Consider the following 26,056-nt stretch of genomic DNA (forward strand, 5'->3'; position numbering starts at 1 on the left):
CTGTCACATGAGGCTGCTGATTTCATCACATCATACGGGTCATTGTGGAACCTGGTGCTGAATTTACGAAGCTGGCAGTCTATTAGTTGGTGTAATATAGCTCATAAATCATTGGGTACGTTTACATGCACACTGTTATTCTGACTATGACGATATTCTGAATTTGATACCAGTCATGTAAACAGCATAATTCGTTTGGATATTCCGAATTAGGCTTTATTCCGAATGTAGCGTTTTCCGATTAAGACATGTAGGATATGTAGGTGTTATTCTGCTTTTAGGAGCATTCTTTAGACATGTATACAGCGCATTTGGAATATGTGTCTCAATTGAGGTTTTTACCGCAGTTTGCGATACACGGCCCTCTCGCCTGTTTACCCCTGCTCAGGCAATATGACATATACTGAAGCAGGAAGGCAGACAGAGGAGAGGAATGAGAGGAGAGTGGAGAGCTGTTCAGGGCGGGCTAGAAAAACAAAATCCACCTTCTCTGCAACAGGGACGGAGGGGTTTGGTTATTATCCTGACTGATGGTTAGGACTTGGTGTGATGCACCGAAACACTCAGTACTAACTATAAATTTATAATATCAGTCATATCAATATCACTTAGAAACATCAAGCAGCAGCTCACTGATGTTTTTCACCCCGCTGGTTTACTTCACTGCCTGCAGAGATCTTGTGATTCCCGTTCCCAGTGGAGCAGAAGGAAACCCCGAAAACTCTCTGCATGTAAACGGGAATATTAGTGGAATATTAATTTTCATTAAATGTTTTCGTCTTCAGGAATTCACTGTTAGAGCTGTCACCGGAGTGGATGTCTGTCAGTGATTGTTTAAGATTTTCGATACATTGATGGCCTTCGGTTGCAAAGTCTGATTTGCAGAACAGATCTTTAAAGAGTACAAGGAGAAATATGAATTTCTTGAATATGAATCTGCTTTAATAACGACTGTGCATCAATTTGACTCTGACTTCCCTCCTCTGCATATTCTGACAGTACTTCAAGGATTACGTTATAAAGAGTGAACACTTTACTCACTGCTGCCGGTCTGAAACTCCATCTCGTCTCACATCCTTGTTCCAGTTCCAGTGTCGTCTGATCGGGGTACATTTCTCTTTGTGTGTCGAGGAAATGAGCCACACATGAAGGTGTGCGAGGAGTTTACAGTATTGAAGAAAGTTGACGCATCAGCTGATGTCCTTGCCACAGCTCCCGGGACTTGATTGCATTTTGTAAGGTGCTCCTGAGGATGGCTTGAACACCCGCCTTATTGCCAGCCATAACAGTAGCACCATCAAATCCCAATCACACAAGTTCGGGTCCAAGTCAAAAGGTGCCACAACATAGATTATTTTTTTGGCCTCAGCTGTTATCTTCCCTGTATCCACAAGGCTAATTGCTCTTTCCTTCACAGATCCCATGGACACATATCTTAAACACATGGCCTCCAACTCCTTTTTTGATATGTCCTTACATTCGTCAGCTAGTATTGGCTTAGAAAGTTCTTTCTGATCCATGCAGTTCATTATTTATGCGTCGTAGCAGCAGAGCAGAAGCAGCATTTAGCAAGTCATTTTAGATGTCATGGCTGAGCATTTTTGCATTACTCGAGATAGCATCTAGTTTGTTTTGTATATCTGGATTATGTTTGCAAATGACTTTAAACAACTCAATGAAATTACTGGCGTTTTTTGCCCCTTCATTTTCCCAGGTATCCACATAAAGGTATCTCTTGCTTTGCACGTGAGCACAATATCAGTGTAACCTTTATATGCTCCCAGTCTCTTTCTGTTATCTCACCTTGTCGGCCCTCTGTGTGGACAAGCTTATGGATGATTGTGCCATGGTCGGAGTTGTCGCGTTCTGTGTTGTTATTGTATTTTAGCTATCTGATGAGCTCTGCTGCTTTCATGTTTATAACAAGCTGTGTTCATGTGTTTCCAATCATTATATCCATGATGTCTAAATTTCTCTTCCCCACCTCTCTCAACAAAATGCAGACACATTTTACAAAATACTGCATCCTTGCTAATGCTGTACTCTAAAAATGCAGACTTCTCATACCGATGTAAGGAGAAGCTCCTTACACAGGCAGTTGAGGATTCTGGCAACTCGTTCTTACTCTTTTTAGGTATTTATAAATCGATGCCTGTTTTGCCATTACAATGAATTAATTTAGCTGTAGCCTACAATATTGGATAGATTTTTCAAACAAGTTTTTTTGGCCATCGTCTGCTGCTAAACAACAGTGATGAATTACATACAGTGTTTTATATTTTATATTTCCATGAAAAGAAAATATACTTTACCCTAGTTTAAAAATGATTTCTTGTGTTTGTGTTTTACTAGTGCAGTGCCTGTTCCAAAGGTGCCTGACAAACATATCAATTAAAATGATAAGGAATTAAGGTGTTAAGTGGTTTTAATCCAGACAGAAACTCCACCAGTGAGACTAAACTGAGGTTGAACCATAGAAACAGTTTACGGTCTTCCATCGGTTGATTCTGCTGCCAATCAAACCCGTAAATATCGAGTTTGCATTGGTGCAGGCTTACGATTGTCCTAACAGAAAGTGCACGTGCAACAGGAGAATGGAGGAAACAACATACAAATGTAATCAGTTCTGTATATTTTTTATAAAAATAAATTAAAATATGTCACATTTACCTCATATCTCATTCTCACAAACTGTGGACCAGCATAACAGCCGCGCAAGCACGGCATCTATCTGTTGCCATGGTGACGGCTGATTCCTTGTTCCAGTAGAGTGGCAAGGGCGTCCCATAATTTGGCTATCCATTTATACTCTCCCCACAGTGCCCTCCACAGCTGAGAGTGTAACCTGATTTGGAGTGACACTTGGTGGTGAAGTGGTAATGGGTAGGGACTGGTTTGGGATTGGGCCAGAGGTTCCTTCCATTATAGTTAGACTAGTGCAGATCCCGTTCAAAATGTGCCTGTTTGGAATGGGCAGATTGCTTGAACTCCAGCCACTACTTCAACGCATAGAAACAATTGATGTGAGGAGTGAATGAGTATATTCACCAACAACATGAAAGAAACTAACATTCTATTACACACAGATGTTATAAATAATAATTACTCTAATCGCTGCATTTAAAAATAAAATAATGTGCATCCTAAAATAAAGTGGATCGATTATATTGGGCTCTTAGATTGTTCCTGTTTTCTGTGCCTTCAGTTCAGATTTGAGTGGGTATGTTTGCTCCAAAGATTTGTGTTTTGTCTGTAGTGGCGCTTCACAATCACCACAGTCTTGGAGCATATGAGACAAACTGGTTTTGAACTGCCTGTGGAAGTATTTACTCGATTTTACATGCGATACTACAGTCATTATGTATTGGGCTCTTAGCGCTTCCTAAACGTGGGTGACCTACGCTCAACAATGTACCTGAACGCCTCCTGTGTAGTCAGTCACTGCTGATCTGCTAAACATGCTGTTAACGCTACTCTTTCTGTCTGGACACGGGGTAAGAATGTCCATTCTTGATTAAAAGCTCTGTTTTCACTGTCTACTTTTCTCTTTTTAGAGCACTTTTCTCTGCCTCGTGTCATGCCACATCTCTGGTCTCTCCCTGACATGGTGGAGTCAGTCAGCAGAGCTCTGAAGCTCTGCCCTGGCCCTGCACAGAGCGGAGTGGCTCGCTGATCGCTTGTTTATTTTAAGTTTTTTAATATTAAACTTATTGTGTGTCCAAATTCGTTCCTTGGGTCCCCAGCCATACACCCGCCGGTGTGTGAGCGTGGAGTCGATTGGATGAACAGTTCTCGAGATATGTGAAGGACACACATACATACAGAGATTCATTCCTTTATAGTAGAGAGATTACTTTGTCACCAGGTGGCTGGAAAGGATGAGGAAATCCATGCAGCTCTGTAACAATTGATTCTTAATTGTATAACTGTTTATTGCCTTGTGTGTTTGAGTTCTCATCTGTGTATTGTTTTAATCTGTTCTTGTAAACTTAAATCAGTTTTGCACTACTAAAAGAGCATATTGGAGGACCTCAGTGAACTCGGAGGGCCTCAATGTATCAGCTGTTTGTCTAAAACTTTGTTGTTGACGTGTTAGGATATTAATGTTTGATTTGTAGAAAGCTGTACAGTATCAGTGACTTCACACCTTGTCTTTCATCTGTCAGGCCTGCTGTGGCTGCTGGTGCAGCTGGGAGAGGCAGTGTCAGTTCTGATGAACAGCCCAGGCAATCAGATCATGTGCGATGAGAACCAGAACATCCCCATCAACAACAGTCAGATCCTCAGCCAAAACCAAGAGCAACAGTCCCTTGACCACTGTCCTCTGCCTCTCATTCTGAAAAAGGTCTCTGTCCAAACATCCTGCTCCCACCCCCAAGACCCACATTCTGACACTGAGGATAATCATAACAAGAAGTTCTAATCCTGGATTAATGTGCCTTTGAATAGGGATTCAAAGGGGTTTTACCCTGGGCCAATATTTGTGCTTCATGTCTGGGAAATCAATGTGTAGATTATAGCTAGTTAGATTTTCTCAGTGATGATTCACATTACAGCACAGCTCATGGTGTTAGTACTTTTTTTTTTGTAGCTCTCCAGTATGTGTTGAGTTGCTATCTGACTACATTATCACCCAAATCTGACAAATGCTCTCCCAAAACATAGTTAATGTGATATTATTATGATCCATCCTCCCAAATAAGTTTACTGTTTTAATCATGCACAACTGTATAAAGACTGTAGAGAACATGGACGAGTGAAAAGACTCAAAAACACAAGTTTTGTTGGAGTTGCAAAGCCAAATAGCAGCAACGGAGCCACACTAAAACTAAACAAGAAAACAAATCAGCTAAACTCTAATTAATTTACTCTGATTCACAGTATAACACAGTATAACATATAAAACAGAATTTGATTTATTTGTAATTGATACCAAAATCATAACATCATATACAGCACATTAAGTCTGTCGAAGGTTTATGGTTTTATTATGTTAATGGCTGCATTTGTAAGCGCTTTTATCCAAAGCGCATTACAATGTTTTTCTGCTGCTCACTCACCCATTCACACACACACTCACACACTGATGGCAGCAAGCTACCACGCAGGGTGCTGGCACAACCATCAGGAGCAATGTGGGGTTTAGTATCTTGCCCAGGGACACTACGACATGCGGACAGGAGGAGTTGAATGACTGACCTTCCGATTAGTGGACGACCTACTGCCTCCTGAACCACAGCAGACCCCGATATGTAACTATGTAACTATTTCATCCATGTTTATATCAGGGGTCACTTTAGCATAAGTTTGCCTTAGTACATTTTTAAATAGAAAGATGACCTCACTTATTGAACACAAACCTGATTAGTAATGTTACATAATCACTTATAATTATAATGTTGATATATATAACGTCATCCAATTCTGGATTGGCATATTATAAGAAGGGAATGACAATAAAATAAGGGGATGAATGAACCAATGAATTCATTTTGGCATCAGTTAACTTAAAAGATAGACTTCAAACTAGGATAGACCTCAGTCACAGCCAGTACACTTGTGCTTTTTAACTATGTTGACCAAAGCTCCACCTATACAGTTAACCCACCTAAACCAGTTCTTTATGACAATGAAAAGTATCAACGGAGAAATTTACAAAATAGGTGCATGTTGCTGATAATTAACAGCCTTTGACTCATTCATAAACTATCTGCTGCTCAGGGGATAAACATCATACTGAAGATGAGAGCCAGACAGCGGCAAAAATATTGCTTCCTCAATGTCGTCAGCAACTTGGCAGTGTTACAGAAACTATCCTTTATGTACCTTTAACAGTCTATAAACACTGCAGAAGCCCTGCACACTATGCTATGCGTCTTCTTATCGGTGGTTTCCAATAAAGCCAATGAAATGTGTTTTCCAGTTGCTGCTGAGTGGTGATGAGACATTGCAGGTGACCAGTGCTAAGTGTATTGCTGCCATCCTGGTTCATTCTCCCAGTCAGTACAGCGCTCCTTTCATCAAGGCTGACGTACCTGGTGATATACACACACACACACACACACACAAACAGAGTGGCTATGCTAAGCTATACAAGTTGTCCCCCTCTTTGATTTGTCTTCTACAACTTATTTCCTCTGCTATCTTCGTTCCCTTTTGACTCCATCTCTTTTGTCTAAATGTGTTTTATTTCTCTTGCTTCTTTACTTTTCTTTGTTGCTTTCTCCTCCTCCTTTGAGTTTTATATCTATCTTATTGCCACTGTAATGATTCTAATTGTGTTATTCTCTCACCCCAGAATTTCAGAATGTTATCGTGCTTTCTAAAAAAAAAAAAAAAGTGTATTACCATAAATTCATATGCAAAATTTGCATGGGACTATAAATTTAACACCCTCTTTTACAAGTGGTATGATGGTGATGTAGAGATACTGTTCCCTGTTTTCTCTTGCGTTACTCCTCACATTACTGCACATTTTGCGTCCTCAGTTTGTGCTGTATTTATTTGGCCTCTCACACAAGTTCTCTCCATCTTTCTTTTCCCTTATAGAGTTTCTGTTTGACCGTCTGGCCAGCAGTAGTAGTGAAGTGCTGCTGTGGTCCGTCTACAGCTGTTTGATATTACTGACCGAAGACCCGCTGTTCTTCTCCCAGTGTCACTCTGTCTATGGTGAGAGAGCACAGACATGAATGTTAGTGTGTGTTTTCTGTCTGTTTGTGAAGGTGTCACTGTTCTTATTTGGGTTTCACAGTATGTTGGTCAATATATCTGAAAATAATTGCTTAAAAATGTCTCAAGTGGTCATTAGTGACAACTGGTGTCCATGGAAAGACAGGAAAGTGACAGCTTACGCAGAAAAGTCTACATTGTGTAATTTATCTGACAGAGATAGATCCAAAAAAGTATTGTCCTAACAAGCGTCAAGAGTTTCTCCAAACAAAAGAAGAACAGCAACACCACATGTCATACACACCATAGCAACAGTACTTATGATTCCTGCTATGTTAGCAGTAAAGTCTCACTGGTGAAATGGTCTTGACCGTAGGTTAAACTGAGGAGAGCAAACTTAGACAATTGATAACAGTTGGAGCACAACCTCTCTTTCAGCCTGTGGTAGATTTTTGTGGTATTCTATAAGCATGACACACTCTTAGCTGTCCTGATATAGAAACAATAGACTCAATTGAGGAAATAGAGCAGTGGCAGTGAAGTAGTTTGCCTCTGCCTCATAATTAGTTGCGGTTTTTAGACCTTTGCATCCGCTCCAAGCATTAACTAGAGAAACTAGAGGAACAGGAGTAACTACAGTACACTGTGTTGTTTCAACATGACACATAGTGGTTTTATAATGTAAGAAAAAATCTGACAATATATTGAACACATCGCCAAAAATGTAAATATTGTGCATCCCTAATGAATGTTAATGAATCTCGTTTGGACACACAGATGTGTATGTGTTTGTGTATGACTTTGGTTTGTGTCATTACAGTCGTTGATGTATTTGAGTTCCCATTGTCTGTGGCTTCCTTTAATCCCGCAGCACTTCAACTCCGCCTTAAAGGGACGGTTTGAAGAACACTTGCAGCACAAATTTAATTTACCAGTACACAGGATATCTGGCGTAACCACTGCTTGTACTATTATTGATTTAGTTTATTATAAACATCAGATCACTACAACAGATTCTGTGTAGCAGTAAATTAGAAAGATGTACCACTGCCACTTTTTGTTTGACATGCATGATTGTTTGTGTGCGTGCTTTGCCTGTGTATTACATTTATGAGCATGTCTCTCATTTTAATGCAGGAAGTCTCTGTAGCCTGTAGAGTAATAGATGTCAAAGCACTGTCATAACTCTGGCAATGAGTAAGATTAAACCAATTTGTGCTTTGTAGTCTTTCTGTCCGCTCATGTGCAATGTTGATTCAAGTGTTTCTTTTATGAAGCACGTATGTGTTTGTGTGTGTTAGGTATTGAGTCCCTGGTGCGTAGTCTGAAGGAGGCTCTGCAGCTGACCAACCTGAATGTGCCGAAACAAGGTCTGCTGCTCCTCACTGAGATACTGGAGAGGTGAGACTGCTCTGTACTGTTTTTTTTTTTTTTTAAGCTGTCCAAATACCAAAATGATTCCGCTGCACTTGATGTTCAGCTCCCTACAAAACTCACTACACCTCAGCTTCTGTACACTTCTAACAGAGCACTGTCACATCTCAGGAGAGACGACACAGCTGCAGCAAATACAAGTAGTTATGGTTTGATGAAGGTGTTCCACTTAGATGCAACTCCTTGTAGTTGTTGCTGTTTTCCATGATGTCATTCCCACCAAAAAGCCCTGTTCGAAGTAAATGCAAGTATTGTTACAGCTACATATATGAAAGGGTCAGTTCAACTAACTCACAAAAAGATAGTTGAGAGTTAATTTATTGAGGTTTTGAGATACTGCTGCTGAAAATCATTAAAAGATGACATACAAAACAAGTCTTTTGAGACACTGTCCTGGTTACTCTTCACAGTGAATATATTTTATTTGACAATGATTTCAGCTGAAGAAACAGTTCATTAATGTATCATCACTTTATACTGTTGCTCCCTGAACGATATACTGATCATGCGATAGCTTTGAGTTATGCTACAGGTCAGTGGTTTATCAGCGTTCAAATGTTTGTTAAACCAGCCACTTAATCATTGCCTGAAATCTATTCCGGCTTTTAAAACCTTCCAGTTAATCATGTGAATGTGATGAATTCATTTCATTACTGGCTTCTTTGTATTTTGTGGCATTTGAGAGGTTATAACATCATAAGTGCAACACAACCTTCTCAGCGTAGCTTGTAGTCGTGAAGCTTATGCATGTAATATCTACAAAACCACACACACAATTATGAGTGATTTTCTACACCACTTTATCACTTTATGTTTGAACATGTACCGAACAGCATGTTCAACCTCAGCTACAACACGGAGAAGAGTCGTCCCGTAAAACATTTAATACGGTGCACTGGAAAGAGTAATTAGATCTGAATTAACTGTCTGCTGGCTCGCAGATGAGTTTATATCACGAGCCAGTAAAACACTGTCATATTTCTGCAAGGTTGACATAATTTTAATGAAATGTTCAGCTGGTTACATGGCAATGATACAAGAGATAAGAGATTTCAAATGGTGAGGGAAATGTGTCCTTGACGCTGAGTGGAACAGTAAAAATGTAGCCAGACCAGAGCTCTTAAAGTGCTGAAAAAGCTAAAGTGCGCTTGTGACAAAGGACCGGAGGAATCCAATTTGGTCATTGACGTGTGTGAGTGGGTGCATATGCATGTTTGTGGTTGTTTTTGTGTGTGTTGGTGTCCTTGATTGGTGTGTGTCTGAGTTAGTGTGCACCTTATGTGCATGTATGTGTTATTTAAGATGTTCTATGCGACTACTGTTGTGTCAACAGCGAGCCAGTTGTTGTGGTGCTGCATGGACCAGAGACAAACTCTGGTGATCTTTCGTCAATAGGTCAGCACTATTTGTTTATTATGTGTCCCTGCCCTGAAAGAGAGAAAATAAGTGTGTGTGTGTAGGTGAATGAGACAGAGGGAAGACAGGTTCATTGCGACTCAGCAAACAGTCACTGCTGGTATCGGCACTGCAAGCCAAAGGATGATAGATAGATCAGCCAAAATAAGAGACTGTCAGCTTTTTGATGGGCCTTTATTGACATCCATTTTAAAAACCCATATCAGCAAAAAATCCTGAAAGGCTGTCTTGATAATTAATTATTTGCTTACAACAGTGATTCCAGAAGAATTTATCAGAGATGTCTATTTCCTCTGTCTGATCTGCTAGCCGCTAGGCTACAATTCAGCAGTGGCATTTATTTATCTGTGAGCAAACGCACTGTAAGTTTTTGGAGATGTGGCGGTGGTGCTGTGTGTGTGTGTGTGTATGTGTGTGTGTAGGCAGCCTCCAAGCGTGCGTCTGTTCCCCAGTGGTCCAGGGTTTGTGGCAGTTTCAGAGGCTGTAGTAGCTGGAATTTCCTCCTCCTGTCTGCTGGTAGCCACACAGGCTGCCAACGCTGCCTCTGCCCTGCTCAGGTATACACAAACACATGTGTCAAGGACACTTGCACAGCCATATCATAAGGAGTTTTTGTCTTTGTCTTGTGTTGGATCAGCAGAGTCCTTCCAGACATGTTAGTGATGAAAGACTATTTTAGAAGTTGAACATGAAAACAGTTCAGTTACACGCAGTCACTGAAAGGCTTACACCCATCATCGAATGAACACACATGCACAGTACATGTAGACAACCCACATATGTATGCACGTACACCTGCATGATGTCACAGCTAAATAGTAAACACATAAACACAGACAAGACTTGGAGATGCATAGTCTTACCCCTAGATAAATGTATGTAGGTATTTTTTCAAGGACATTTATAAGCCACCCTCAGGCAAATCTATACCACATGTTGCACTCACTCTGTAACATACACACACAGATGCATACACACACTCTCACAGAAATGCACAATATGTACCTCTATGCTGCTTGCCTTTCTCTTCCTTTCACCCCTCTCTCTCCACCTACTTAAAACAATCATACAATGTAATTTACTGTCAGGTATTTCTTTTGTTTTACCTACTTCTTCTCGCTGAATTCTCCAGACAGAACCACCAGTCCATACCAGTCCAGTACAGGGAGATACAAGGACTGGTGGAGGCCATCACTAACAGATTGTCTGGGCTGCCTCTACCCTCCCCTGCTCATCGGCGAAGCTCTGTGAGTTGGTTTTGCTTCATGTTTTATCCATAAATGCAAAATAAAGGTATATGATACAAAATTCATCTGATGAAGAAGAGAACTGTCTGTGCCGCCTTCTCTTGTAGCGATTCCCCAGAGACTGTTTTCTGTGGTTATCAGTGCCTTTAGAAACGACACTGACATATCTGCCTTTGATGTTGTCTGGCGACGTGTCACACAATACATACGTGATTGACATGTTCGATCAAAGGGAATTCATCTTTTTCTTTTTTTTTTTCATACTGTAGCTGTCTGTTATAGCTGCCTTTTGTTTTTGGGGATTTCTGTCTGAAACTGGAGCATCACACCTGTGGCAGTGATGCAACTGTCATCAAGATATATCTGGCTGGCATGTGTCCAAGTTCCAACTTAAACAATAAATTTACTTTAATCACACTGGTGCACAACATAAAGATTCATACCAGGTGTTGATGGGACTTATAAGGTCACTGAAGAAGCACAGAGGGATTTCAGGTAGGGATGTACAATAATATTGGCACGTCATCGGTATCGGCCAATAAAGGCTTTAAAATGTAATATCAGTTTCGGCCTGAACATTTCTGCCTATATGACTCTCTCTCCTCAGCCACCTGGCTTTGCTTCCCACTGCGGACTGTTTCACCGTGACATTCCCGGTGTTTCCTCCGCAGGCTCAACTTCACTCAGCTGCTCGACAGACCCGCCGCTTCTTCCCAATTTAACCTGAATAACAAACCGGGGGTAGCGGAGCGTTAGCCGCAGCATGGGCTCTGCAAGCCTCAGCGCTCTGTGTGGATCCAACCGGAGCGCTGACCCCCAGTTTGTTATTTGGGTTAAAGTGGGAAGAAGCAGTGGGGAAGCTGAGCGAAGTGGAGCCCGGGGAGGAAGCACCAGGACCCTCAGGGTGAAACAGTCCGCAGAGGAGCTGCTGTGTTCAGCTGCACAGATAAGAAACACCTCGGCTGACAGGATGTACCTCTGTATGAAAAAAACTTTTCTTCTTCTTTTTGGTTTATATCGGCGGTTGGCAACCAGCGTTTTAGGTGCATTAATGCCACCTTCTGCTCTGGAGTGTGGAACAGAGATTAAATGCTACACATTAATCCTGTCTGTCTAATAAACTCAAAGAAAACTACTGCTTGACCCACTTGGCAGGTTCATTAAAGTTTTAATGCTAAGCTCATGAACTCCAGTCTTCCTGGAATTCTTCCTTCATATATTGTTTTTCTTGATTATACTTAGTACAATCTATGATTGCATGTGTAATAGTCTCCTCAGCCAGGTGGAAAAAAATGTGTGTATATTGTTATCGGCAATCGGCCAAAATGAGTTTGAAAATATCAGCATATCGGATATCGGCAAAAAAAATCCAATATCGTGCATCCCCAATTTCAGGCTTTTTCAGGGTTGTTCTTAATGGAGAAGTATCATAGTTTTAGATGAATCTGTAATAATTAGGAAAGCTGTTTGGTTGATGTGCTTTTAAGGGATGATTATGTTCTCTCAGATGATCAGATTTGCTCGTCTCTCGCTCCACGTCTCTTCACTCTTCTCTTCTCTCATTCTGTGTCTTTTATTTATTCCCCATCTTTCTCTGTTATCCTCCAGGGGAGTCTAAAGAGGTCAGACCCCAGCAGCCAGGCTTCCAGGTCCAGAGGATTTCTGCTCCAGGCCCTGGTCTGTTTTCAGGGTGTCTGCAGGTCAGCACATTGTCAAGTCACATGTTCAGGGAGTTAAATGGGATCACTGGGACAGTTAAAGAGTGAATCAACTCACTCACTAATATATAGACAAAATGTTCAGTCTTGGGTTTGTTCAGTGTTTGGTAAAAATATTCCTCTTACCAAGTTATTTAATGAGTTACAGATCTTAACTGAGATGGCTGGTATGTCTTAAAGCTTTGTTTCCTCATATCAATTAGATAAAAAATTTACTTGTTTCAAAAAGAGATTCAGGCCACCAGAAGAAGAGTTATAGTGAAACCCTGGGTATACATGTGTACTTGTATTTCTTATGTGTCTCTTCTTTATGCCATTTTTGCATTTGTGTGTGTGTGTGTGTGTGTGTGCATGTGTGTGTATTGTGTCTCCAAGGCTGGCTGAGGACTGTGCGTCAGAGCCTGTTCTGAAGGAGAACACGTTCACAGCTCCGTCTAAACACAACCATGCTCAAGACTCACTGGAGTCTCTGTGTCGATGTCTGCTTCACTGCTGCGACTCCGTCTGGATACCCACTGTCATTGTGAGAGCTGGACGCACGCACACACATACGCACACGCGCACCCACTCATTCACACTCACTCACACACACACACATCTGTTTAACCATCTCATCTCAACCTTCCATCTCGCTGTCACACATACTTGTAACCTAACACTTGAGAAAATAATAATTCTTCACTCCTGTTTTCCACAAAGTAGGTCAGAATGATTACCGCACTCTTTCTGGCGGTTCTTCTAAATTACTATATTAATAACCACAGCCACACAGTCTCTGCCTTCATTAGTTTTGTGTACACATGGACATTTGAGCCTATCGATCAGCACCTCTGATGTAGTGCTACTGAATGTTTTTTATGTTACATTTTTCTGAAGTATGTTCTATTCAATCAGACAAGAAAAAATTGTTTACAGTTTGTGTTTTGGTTATTTGTCTGTGATTTGCTGTGTGTGTGTTTGTGTGTGTAGAGGATGTGTGAATGTGCACCAAATCCTCAGATATTGCAGTTGTTCTACTCCATCCTGTCCTCCCAGTTTACCCTCCTTCCATCTCTCATGCCTGTCTTTGCAAAAAAGCTAGGTGAGTAGGGTGACACGGTAAAATCTTTAGTCAAGAGTGATTTTATTTTTATTTCAGAATCATAAATTCCATCCTCTTGCAGTGTGTGGATTTCCTGTTTGCACTGACACACGCTGCGGGTCTGGGTGTGGCGATCTTATGTCTGTTCTGCCTGTTCAGCAGAATAGCCGTTCAGCTTGACTAGTGCAGTAGCAGACGACTCTCCTCTCTGTTATCTAGAGGACCTCTAAACAAGACAGGTTTATGGCCTATGAGAAAAATGTTATAAACTCTCTGGTGTGTAACTACAACAGACTCTGTCACCATGTGATATAATAAAACTAATGCAAAGTTGGATTAAGTAATGAAATACATTACTGATAACGGAGAAATATATTTTCATTTCATATCAATATCAAGTTACTTGAGGAATATTTTAAGTATTATATTGATGTTAGAAGGAACATATAAGAATATAAAGCATGTTGAAAATTCACTAAAACCAACAAAGATTTGTTTCAAATACTGACATGGATATTACAGGAATATTATAAAGGACTTTAAATGATGAAGTAAACGATCTAGTGCCCTGGATTAAAAAAAAAACTCTCTACTGAGTAATATAATGCATCTCCTGCTGCCTTCATAAAATATATTTGGCATAATCAATAAAGTTTACATTTAGGCTTTTTTATGCACAGAGAATTGGAATTTGGTAAATAAGCCACTTAATGAAACAAGATAATAAGACTTTGTAGTGGACACATTTCCCTATTTTAAGATGATGGACCATGTGTTTCTCCTCTGATTTTTGTCAAGAGTTGTGGGTAAGTAGTTTTGGCTGGACTGCAACAGGGGGGCCAGCCTTATAACCGTGAATGTCTGTAACTGACTGACTCATTGCTGGGTGATGACGGTACACCATTGTTCAGCCAAATGCCACTAAAAACCCACGTTTCAAATTAAAGTCACTGGCTGTGTCTGAAATTCCATACTAACATGCTATTAAGTACACTAAAACAGTATGTGAGATTTTTTAGTGTGTCTGAAACCTTAGTATGAAACCAATAGTACGTGAATTGCATACTGTTTACGGGGAAATATTACAGTATGCAAGAACAAGGACACTGTGCCAGCATAAATATCCCACAATGCAATGCAGTAGTGATGACAACAACAACATAACAGACAATGGTGGACAGTGACCGAAGCGTAATGTCAATAACGCTTCAATTTAAGTGTAAGTAAAGGTTCTGCTTTGCATGGGTTACTTTGGTTTGCACAAGCTACCATGGTTACACGCCTCCAACCAGCAAGGAGGCTCTCAGGAAGTGACGTGATAATACATACTACTGTTTATTCACACAAAAGTATGTTGAACAATAGTACACACATTGGGTATGTAGTGACATGTGATTTCAGATGCAGTGCCAGTGAAACATTTGAGCGCTGTACAGTTACAAGAGGGATTTCAATAAAGTCCTTTGCATTTGATTGGACCGCTAAAAAGGGCCCGGGACAAGTTTAGCGCGATGTGCAGCTTCAGAGAGAAACAGAATTGAACAGACTGTTGGCTCCACATACACCCAAACCTGTTGTTTGAGCAGTAAGACGAGGGAGAGATGAACTCAACCACAATGTTCTGGAAAGTTTTTGCCCACTCATATCCGAACACACATCTCTTCCCACCTCTCTCCATGTTGCTCTGTTAGCCGCTACAGCCCACAAACAGTCAAGTGTGGTTTTACGTGATGGTTGCAGTTCGCTTGTCGCCCAAAGTCACATTTGATTGGATTAATTTTGTAAATTCCCCTGAGTTCAAGATGAATCATCAAACACTTGAAACTGTTTCACAGAAAGAGGAAAGACTAAAAGTGCTCAAAAATGATGATATGGCATATAATTGGCATATAACAAGAGATAACTGAAAAGTTAACACAGCAACACAGGATTAGAAGTGAGAAAATGTATTTTTCATTTCACTGGGTCCTTAAAAGCCCTCTTGCATTTCATACATAGTTCAGCCATATACTAGGTTTTGACCTAGTCCAGTTTTTGTTTGTTGGCCAATGGACCTCAGTGGTGGACTGAAATTTTACAGACGAAGACATTCATGGTCTACAGAGGATGAATCCCACATGGGGAATAGAAAACATAACTGTACCAATTACACATATTTCTAAACACATTTTGTACAAAGCCTCAAATGTCCAACTAAATTAAATGTGCAGAAAAAAAGACAATTTCACATTTAATTTCATTATCACGTAACAGATTGTGTTATCCTCTGAACCACTGAACCTTTCTGTTTCTGTAGGAAGGTAATGTTTATAAAACTACAATCCATATTTTATGCAGTTTTCAGAAACAGTAATGCCAGAAGTTCCTGCACTCATCAAAGATATGGCTAAATGTCTGAATGTTAACTTGATGAAATTTCATATCACTTAGGGGAGAAACTAAGCAATCTGTCCAAAGCTGGCACTCCACATGATGTGCCTCAAATGTTGACAGGAAACATGTTGCCTCGGGTATCTACACAAGCCAGTAGGTGGCATTAAAAAGAAAAGTAATAATAATACATAATGTTTATGCTGCAAGCAGTTAACAAAACAGAACAGTCATCTGCAGATATAGATGAACAGTGCCTTGGCATAGCTCCACAAGTAGTGAGTGAACTTCTTTCTAATAAGTCAGGGGTGCAGCACTAAAACAGCCAAGACATTAAGTACAGTACAATTTTACATAATATCTTTTTTTTTTTTTCCATAGAATTACAAAATGACTGCTGTTCCATTACTTCCACTGTTGACAAATGATGAGCTTCCCCCCGATCCTTCAGAGTTTTTGGATAGTGTGTGCTGAGAATATAGCTCGGAAAAGAAGAGGAAGAATAGGAGTAGCATAATGATGACAAGTGTCAAATTCATCTCTTCTCCATCCTTTTCTTCCTTTTACGTTTAAACCATTGAATTGTTGAACCCCTGCAGCTTTTATGCCCTTATTCTTCAGCATGTTAGCTGCTCTTTCTCTTTTAGTCCTAGAACTAGTCATTTGTGTGCCTTTTTTTTTAGTTTTCAGCTGTTCAGTCATAGAATTTGTCTCACTGTGTATGTCACTTATCATTTACTTTGTAACATTTGTTTTGAAAAGTTTTATATAAATAGTGTTTTTAATACCATTCATCTCCTCTTCCTCATTTCTTGCTGACTCATTCTTCCTTTATTCTGCTTTTTACCTCCTCTTCCCTCCAGCATCGTCTGGTTTCTACAGGATGGCTCTGGAACACAAAGGGCTCCTCTGTGCGGGAAACAGGTACACTGTAACAAGATAACCTGAGGACGCGCACACAGACCCACACATAGCTACTGTATTAACAAAGCACTGCTGTTTAAAAGCTCTGTGTGTGTGTGTGTGTGTGTGTGTGTGTCTGTGTGTGTCTGTGTGTGTCTGTGTGTGTCTGTGTGTGTGTGTGTGTGTGTGTGTGTTAAACCATGGTGGCTCAGAAAGTTGAGTTCTTATTATCGTTCTCTGTCGGAGCACATTGAACAATGAGGCAGATAACAGACTGAGGCGTCTGTCATTTCTGAGTCACTCTGTCTATTTTTTTTTCAATAAGCCAGTCTTCTCAGACTCAGTGTGTCTGTTTCAGAACATCGGATCTGCAGCTTCAAAGCTTACTGTATGTGTGGGTGTGTGTGTGCTACTGTGGTCATAAATGTTGTTGACTCTGTAGACTTTAAGCCCCCCTGCTCTGAGTGGTAATGAAACTGAACTATGGCGTGTCTGTTTCATATCTGAAAGGACTAAGTCAAAGCACATCCTGTCCTGTGTCTCACAGTTCACTCTTCACTGCATTGACCGTGTGTTATGTGTGTCTCAGGTGTTCTTTTATTCCTTTTTTTTTATTCTTGTATTTGTTTCACTCCCTGCTCTCTTTTCCACTGCCTGTTCTTTGTTTTAATGTTTATTTTCTCTGACTCTTGTCTGTTTTTGTCCCTCTTACTTCTTTCAGGAACCCAAATCTAAATGCATCTTGCTGCGGTTTTCTACAGAAACTTAGTATGTGTCTGCTCTCCCAGTCAAGCCCTGCCTCTGGCTCCTACCAACATGGTATGCAAATGTTTAGATACACTTGCCCTACACACAGAGCTACGTGCTACGTGCACCACCAGTAAAAACCCTGTTGTTCCTGTCAGCTTCCACGCAATGATGTCATGCTACCAGTTATGCCGTTGCGGTGTTGAATGGAACCGATGCTGTTTAAGATGTGTTGGTTTTGTGTAAAGGAGGTCAGGTCAGGTCATTTGTGCAAATAATTTCTTTCCAATAGCTAAAATATAACCCTGCAAATTAGTTTTGTCCAAATATTTTATTATTAATTTTAGTGTCCTTTGAAAAGCGTCCACTTTTATCCCTAAAACACCTCATAAATACCTGCGAGGACACTTTTCTGTTTGTCATTGATGATGTCATTAATATATATGAGTTTGGTCTGGAGATTTTGATTATTGTGTATTGAAATACAACTGGATTTAATGTTACGTGCATAGAGTGTGTCACCTAGCTGTATTGAATGGATAAATGTAGGCAATATTTAACAAACCAAATCAAGTTGACCTTATGTGACATACTATATAGTTAGTAATTATTTAATGCATCAAACAAAACTGAGAGTCTGTGGAGAAATCTGATTTGTACTTTTTTTCTAGAATCGCTTGCACAGACAGAATTACATTGAACAAAATAAGAACTTCAAAGTTACGTTTTTGTTTTTGTTCAGTTTCTCTGTGTTGCATGCCCCCCCCCCCCCCCCCCCCTCCCCCTCTCTCTCTCTCTCTCTCTCTCTCGCACCCACTAAGGCGCACTCCCTCTGTCTGTCTTCTCTCTTTATGTGACTTCAAATGTCAACATTAAACAAGATTCCCACCCTTAATAGAGATGCCTGTTCTCAGTGTCTCACTCTGTTCAGAAGGAGGATCTGACAGATTCAATAAACTGATGATACCATTTTTAAAAAGTGTTTACAAGGTCACGAAACTGTAGCTCCGGGCTCTTATGGTAGTAACATGGCCAGATGTGTGTGCTGTAAACAGGTTGAATGTGTGAAATGGCTGTTTGCTTTGTGTGTGTGTGTGTGTGTGTGTGTGTGTGTGTGTGTGTGTGTGTGTGTGTGTGTGTGTGTGTGTGTGTGTGTGTGTGTGTGTGTTTGAAAGAACTGATGCAAAGCATCTGAAATGCCACTACACAGTGACAATGATAACAGGATACTTCCTATAAACAGAGCATTGCTTCTGATTATGTAAGACTGAAGTAAATTATATTAAAGAAAAGTAACTTCAGTGAAAAACAAATGCTAGAATGCAGTGCTTTTCCCTTTCCACGTCACTGTGACATCCTCTAAAATGAAGAGTAAAAAAGAAAACATTTTATGGGAAACGGCAGTTGTCCCCTGGAGGCATGTTGTGACATTGAGACCAGAGTTGAGTAAAGTATTTCTTTGAGGTAATGAGATGTAAGAGTTGTACGAGCAAGCTGTGTGTGTATTTGTTTGTGTGTGTTTGTTGCTGTGAATAATGAGTACTGCAGAGCTAGACTCCTGTTTGTTCCTCTTTCTGCCTGTCAACATCTTGTTTCCTTTCATCACCCTTATCTCTTTCAGTTTCATTTTCAGCCTCTTGCTTTCTCTCTTTTTTTTTTCTGTGCTCTCATCTTGAATTTTACCTATTTTATGTTATTTTTCATGTCAAGAAAAGTTCATTTTTATCTTTATTTATAAACTTTAACCATCTTGTTCTGTACACCCCTCAGTCAGTTGTTCATTGTGTTTTGTTGATTGAATTGCTGATAAATTGATATAATTTATTAAGTGTATCCTTTCTACGTTTGTATACTGTAGCTGTCTGACAATCTTATAATGGCTGTGTGAATATTTAAGAAAATTCATCTCCTTTCTCTTCTTTCTTTTCTTTGTTTTCTGTTGATCAAAACTTGAACAGGAGGCTACATGTCACCGCAGCCTGCTTTGTAGGTCTATTTGTTGTCTCTCTCCCATCTGTTGTTTCTCTTCTCATCTTCCTCATCTGTCTGTCCTTTGTTGTGTTCCTCTCTCACACAGTCCGCCCTTTGAGACTCCATTCGTTTCTCTTCACCTCTCTTCTCCACTCTTCCAGTTCCCTAGAGGTGGCGGCTAGGGATGCACCGATCCGACTTTTTCAGTCCCGATACTGATACCTGGGCTTTGGGTATCAGCCAATACCAATTACCGATCTGACACCAGTGGTTAATGCTTCACTGTGTAGAAGAGACTTGGATCGTTCTTTTAATGTAAAAGGCAAAATCAGGCTTGACTTCAACATTGTTTTCCTAACTTTGTAAAACAAAATGTAATGTGATATAAATTTACTGAATTGGTATCCGATACTACATCGGCCCATTATCACCGATACCTGATCCAGCTATTTGAGTCAGTATCGGACCAGTATCATCTCTAGTGGCGGCTCCATTGGTGCCTGGTGCTTTCTTCATTATGTGACTCTCCTCATCGTCCTCCACAGTGGATCCTCCTGTCTGCTGTGCTCTCTTATCTTGCCGTCGGTCTGCAGCATTCTACAAGTCAGCTGCTTCTCCCTTTGGTCCTTGTTAATATTTATTTCTCCCCCTCTGTCTATATTTCTTAATCTCTCATTCCCTCTTTATTTTGTTTTCCTCTCTGGCTGATTGGTAGTCCCTCTCCCTGCAGACCCTGCTGTGGCTTTATAGCTTTTGTGTAGTCATGCATCAGTGACCCTTATCCCTGTCTGCCATCTTTGTCATTCTCTTCTTTGCTCTGCCCCTGCTTCCCTGTGATTCCTTCATATACTGCATATGGTGTTGTTTTCTTGCTCACCCCTCCATTTCTAATCATCATCTCTCTCTCTCTCTCTCTCTCTCTTTCTACAGGCCTGCATGAGGCTGAATTGCACAGCACCGTTTTCTCTAGTCGGTGCCATGTTTCAGTGGTTTCCTCTTTTCTCTTTCCCCTTCTCAATCTGTGTTGTTCTCTCCAAGTTTTTTTTTATAAGCTGCATCATATTCTTCTCCCTCTCTCTCCCTTCACTCTCTCTCTTCATTTCCCTAAAGATGGAGGCAACGTCACGGTTCAGCTTGTCCTACTCTTTTTGTCGTTTCAGATTTTTACTGAATTCCCTGCTTTGCTTTATATCTCACCTCCCCTTTGTCTCTCTTTTTTTCTCTCTTCCCATTTTAGGCAGTACTCTATTTATGTATATATACCGTATCTTTTTTGCCCCCTGAACCATTCTTTCAGTCGGAGGAAACCTTCCTCAGCACCCTCATACTGACTCTCCTGCCTCTCGTCTCCATCCGTCTCTCATTGCAGTGTTACTTTCCTTCTGTTTTCTTACATACTGCATCTGTTATTCCACATTCTGTCTCCATCTCGTCTTCCTATTCTTCAGGGAAATCATTTATTAAAAAATGTTCTTTGATTTTCTTAGATTACATAATATGGCTTTTTTCAAAGAATGTTATAAAAAGTAATTTAAGCATCCATGACATCCATATATTGGTTAATTGTTTTTCTTTGGCTACAACATAGATAATTGGAAAAAGCGTGAAATCAGTGTAACCCAACTCATTTTTTCCTCCAGATAAATTTTTCATAAACCATAGCTTTGGCTTGGCTTTAATCATAAACACAAAATTAGTGAGTAATGCTCCTTTGTAAATGAGGCCTCGGGGTTTCTTCTGCTGCTTTTTACTTTATTCCATCCATCTCCCTCCTTCATCCATATCCTCTCTCCTCTCTTCTCTCTCTCTCTCTCTCTCTCTCTTTCTCTCCTGTTTCTGTTCCTAGCATTGATTATTAAACCATTTTCTCTGTTGTTTCTGTTTTATTTCCCTCTTCATCACCCAGATGCTGAGGATGTGGAGAATCTTCTGCTATACAACCTTCCCTCTCTGTGTTGTCGTCTGTCAGACTGGCCCTGTCTGCTGGCTGAGGCCCCTGGGCTCCAGCTGTGCGACTATAAAGGACCAAGGGCCACTCAGTACTGTCTGGTCATAATGCTACACCTCGCCCTGCAGCAAGGAGACAGGTAATACAGTACTGAATATAGATGGGGGACCATTGCATAATAAAAGGTAATATACAGGCAGGAACAAATACACACATACTCACAGTTTGTCTTTATAGCACCCTGAGCTATTTACTTTCTTGCCAGTGGACGACACCTGGCTGTGTAGAAGAGTGCCAAGCAACAGAAACAATAATAAACACCTTCACTTACTTTATTCACACATACAGACATTTCGTCATCTTGGTGAGAGACATGTGCAAATTGCCCAGGAAATCATAGCTGACACTGTTGCATCACACATATCAAATAGTTGAGAAAAGGGAACAACGTTTGGTTTTGCACAAGTTTTGCTTATTAAAAGGTATGTCTTTGTTCAAGTTAAAATTAAGTGATGATTCAGCATCACTAAACAACATTTTGTCGACACAAATTCAAAGTTCTTATCCCTGGTACTGCAGAATGGCTTTGTAAGAGGGGAGAGCATAGTTTGATCCAGAAGTACTGACTTTGTTCTCCCAGAGTAGCATCCTTTTGCCCTGCTAAAGTGTCTTTGAGCAAGACGGTTATTCCCTGGCTTGGTGGCTCTTAGTAGCGTTATATTACCTGTGTTTAACAATGTAAACACCAGACCTGGCTGCCCCACTGCAGTCTGTGCTCCAGTTTTGTTTGTGTATAAACTTATAGGTATGGCTTGATAGTGTGCAGTATCAAATATTACAACTCTACTGGCAACTTGGAAAAGTTTAGAGATGTCTACTGTATGGCTGTTTCCAGAATATTTAATACTTAAAAGCCATTTTGAGAAAGTTTGATTATTCATGTGGATATTATGACCAGACAGAGACTTTTATGGTTGATTTTACCCAGCTGAAGTTTGATAACTTGAGAGTGATTCTTCACAAAGCACCACTTTACTATATTCAGCCCCTGAGAGCAGAACATTTGAGATATATCATAGTAATTGAAACAACCAAAATCCCAGAAAACATCTTGTACCATGTCACAGAGTATCAGAGTTATATCAATATATTACCCGACTCTAAGAAGAAACCAGTAGGTTTTACATGTATCTGTAGCTCTCTCCTTGCTCTAGTGGTGCTGCAGTGGCCCATCGAGGGTGTTCTTAAGTACATATTTTATGACCTCAGAGAAACGTTGGCTTCTTTGGAAAGTTTAATCTGTCCTTCTGTGGAACCTCGGCTGTGTATTACCCCCCGGGGAAGGGGATGAAAGCCTCTCCCTGCCACTGTGTGGTCTCATCAAGATTAATGGGAGCTGTGGCTAGAGATTTACATAGCGTAGGAGGGCTGAGTGTGTAGCGTATGTGTACTCAGTGATAGGATCTGTGTGCGTGTCTGTGCGTTGGCATACACTCTGACTGAGTGTGCCTGTGCATGTGTATTTTAGTGAGGGAAAGAGAGATAGAAAGCTCGTGACATCAATATGCCCCTGGAGCACTTTGTTTGTGTTTGTGTCCGTTTTATCACCCTCACAATGAATGTGTCTGTCCTGGCTGAGTTTGACATTCAAGTATATGTGTGTCTGTGTGTTTGCATACAGTCATATAAATGTCATAATTGTGTGTGTTTGTGTGTGAGCCAGGCTCCTCCCAGACCAGACAGTGTTCTCCAGCGTTGTTTGCCTGTTGCATACAGTGCAGGAGCAGGGCAACTGTACCCTACCTCACTCTGTGCTCCGGTCTGCCCTCTACCTGCTGGCAATGACACAGGACAAGAGCACCAGCCTCAGTGGGGTAATTCTGATCAGCTTACAGAACAGAAAATACAACACACTCTATACCTTACAAAAGTAGTTTATTAGATTCACAGCATCAAGTTTCAGTTTCAAGGTTTAAACTGTGTTTTATGCTGTTCAGTAAACCTCTATAGCTTGTAGAACATGACTATTTTGTAGATTGGCCCCATGATGCTCCAAGATTCAAATTTATTTAAATAGAGTTTCAGTAGTTTTGACTGTTTTTTAACTTTTATCCCTTTGTAAATCTTACTGAAAAACACATTGACAGCTGAAGCAAGTAGTCTGGCTCAGTTTTAAATATTTTATTTTTATTTTCTGCTCAAGGAGTCAACCTAACAATGAAAGTAAAAAAGAAAATCCTCAAGTCATATTCTTTGAAAGCACTGCAGCACAAGGGGTCAAGATTTGGTCGAGATGAAGGTGTTAAATAAGATGTTTTTCCTGTGCACAAAGGAAGAGAATCTGAGCATGTACTGAGGCTACAGCTCTGTGCGGTTAAAAGTGGAAACTGTCAATGTGGAGGCCACAGAACACTCAGAATCAAAGCCTGACAGCTCATATTCATTTTTTTGATGGAAAATCTATGCTGTGCTGTAGATGTGCAGCAGTAGCAAAGAATATTAATTATAGCTCAGTCTTTTTTTCTAAAGCTACACAGAACAAATAAAATTTTCTCAAATGAATGTACTTTTCTGTAGTTCAAAGAACACCACGTAGCAAAAGTTCCCTGCGAGTACTTAGTAGTATACATCTTGTGTTGACTGTGAATAAAAATAAGCAATAGATTACAGGAGACTCCCTGCTGTGACTGAGGGCTTTGCCTCAGTGGGGTTTATAACCAGTCTCACGTTTGTGTTGTGAGGGAATTTTCTTTCTAACTGCAAGCTTTTTAACTTGTGTCTATATTCTCGTCTCAAAGAAAGCACTTTGGCTTTTTCAATCTTTTTTTCAACCTACTCAAGGCTTCTTTGAACTGCATCAGCAAGGCACTCTCCTCGTGCCAAAGCTTCTCTTCACTCTACATTCACCATCCTGCACTCCTCCACTTCATCTGCCGCTATAAGGAGCTAGCAGAGAAATGCGGGCCCCTGGTCTTGGAACTTTGGTTGACAAAGCAAGCGCAGGACACGGATGCAGAGCTGACTATGGTGAGAGGACAATTGTTTAATCTCTGTTGCAGATTTACATGAATTAGTTGATAAATAATTGTGCTGATTTGATTCAACACATTTGTATTCATTTCACTGATTAATTCTACTTTGAACTTTCACAAATTAAAATTAGTATGGGCAATTAAAATTTGAAATGACAAAAAAGTGGTTGTATTTCATCCCTGGGCACAGGCAGGACAACAGGATAAGAGAGAGAAGAGAGAAAGCTGTGAAGAGATGCATGAACAGAAGCCAGATGCAGAAATCATGGAGCTACTGACTCTGTTAGAGAAATATCCAACTGTCATACTGACGCTCCTGGTGAGAAGCAGAGACCACAAACAGTCACTTGGATTTAAGAAGTTGTGCTGCATTGTTTCACACCCACGTAGAACTATTTGTTAAGCCTGAAACAGAAATGAGACTTAGCACTATGCAGTGTTTCACTGCCCTCTCTGGTTGAAAGACTCTGTTTCACCTATGAACAGACGTGCTGTGGGCAGAATGGGCACGATTGAATCTGTAACCACACCCGACAGTGATGTCATTAGGCCCTGGAGTACACCTGTACATCACTGCAGCAAGGTGTGAAGTTAAACCACTGAAGGCCAGCAAAAACAAGAATTTCAGGGGTCGTTAAGTTACCCTTTGACCTGCATCGAGTACCTGTTTGGCTTTGGCATTAGGACAATACGGGAAGTGTCAGTGTCACAAAAGATATTCTAAATGAATCTGTATTAAAACTTGTGTCTGTCTTTCTATTTGACTGTCTGTCTGTATGACTGTAGGACATGGTTTGCACCAGGGAGGCTTCCCTGGCAGAACGAGCACTGGAGGTGCTGGAAGTGTTCTTGCGTGGTCAAAGAGACTATGAGGCAGATTTGTGTACCGATATTAGGACAGCCCTGCTCCAGGCACTACAGAGGCTCAGCGTGGAGAACATGGGTCATGGACAGGGACACACCGCACAGGGTAAGTGTTAGAGGGTGTGGTGATGCTTATCCAGCGGTGTACTGCTAGCTTGGTACAGAGAATGAGTGTGTCCTCAGTGGTTCACTGCCTGCCAGCTCAGAGCAGGTCGAAAGCTCAGCGCACTAGTATTTCATAATATTTTGATCACTATTTTGTGAAGGCACACTAAAATTCTCTAAAATCACACAAACCATTTCATTCAATTAGTTATATATTTAAATTACAACACAGGTAGATGTGTGGCTGTGATAAATTGTTTTGGTTGAATTTTATAGTGATGTTCCTGGAAATAAAAGCGTGTTATTTTAAAACTGTATTTGTGGATCATTACTTGTAGGATTACATTACATTCAATTTAAAAAAGAGACTCTTATCTACTCTTTATATTTGAAACTCTGCACATCCCAGACAACAATAAATTTCTCTGAGGAAAACTCTCCAAATTGTCAGTTGCACAGTAACACGGCCACCTATAATGTATAATAATGTATTCTTTCTGATCCCACCTTGTAGCCAAGTGTGCTACAGGTGCATGTGGCAAGCACGACCA

General features: G+C 40.5%; 1 protein-coding gene across 5 annotated transcripts in view; it reads left to right on the forward strand.

Annotated features, from left to right (window-relative positions):
• The window catches only part of LOC122966882 (meiosis inhibitor protein 1), a 61,282-nt gene that overhangs the window by 15,217 nt on the left and 20,009 nt on the right, over window positions 1-26,056 (forward strand). For all 5 annotated transcript variants that reach the window (XM_044331249.1, XM_044331252.1, XM_044331248.1 and 2 more), the window contains 16 exons: window positions 4,167-4,345; window positions 5,924-6,038; window positions 6,550-6,669; window positions 7,971-8,070; window positions 9,942-10,076; window positions 10,652-10,766; window positions 12,375-12,466; window positions 12,860-13,007; window positions 13,454-13,565; window positions 16,799-16,859; window positions 17,560-17,657; window positions 21,463-21,643; window positions 23,228-23,378; window positions 24,346-24,531; window positions 24,727-24,855; window positions 25,323-25,506. In XM_044331249.1, the coding sequence (XP_044187184.1) occupies window positions 4,167-4,345; window positions 5,924-6,038; window positions 6,550-6,669; window positions 7,971-8,070; window positions 9,942-10,076; window positions 10,652-10,766; window positions 12,375-12,466; window positions 12,860-13,007; window positions 13,454-13,565; window positions 16,799-16,859; window positions 17,560-17,657; window positions 21,463-21,643; window positions 23,228-23,378; window positions 24,346-24,531; window positions 24,727-24,855; window positions 25,323-25,506 (2,106 nt within the window). The remainder of the gene's footprint in view (window positions 1-4,166; window positions 4,346-5,923; window positions 6,039-6,549; window positions 6,670-7,970; window positions 8,071-9,941; window positions 10,077-10,651; window positions 10,767-12,374; window positions 12,467-12,859; window positions 13,008-13,453; window positions 13,566-16,798; window positions 16,860-17,559; window positions 17,658-21,462; window positions 21,644-23,227; window positions 23,379-24,345; window positions 24,532-24,726; window positions 24,856-25,322; window positions 25,507-26,056) is intronic.

This window comes from Thunnus albacares, chromosome 17 (genome assembly GCF_914725855.1).
Source record: "Thunnus albacares chromosome 17, fThuAlb1.1, whole genome shotgun sequence".
In the NCBI taxonomy this organism is placed as follows: Eukaryota; Metazoa; Chordata; class Actinopteri; order Scombriformes; family Scombridae; genus Thunnus; species Thunnus albacares.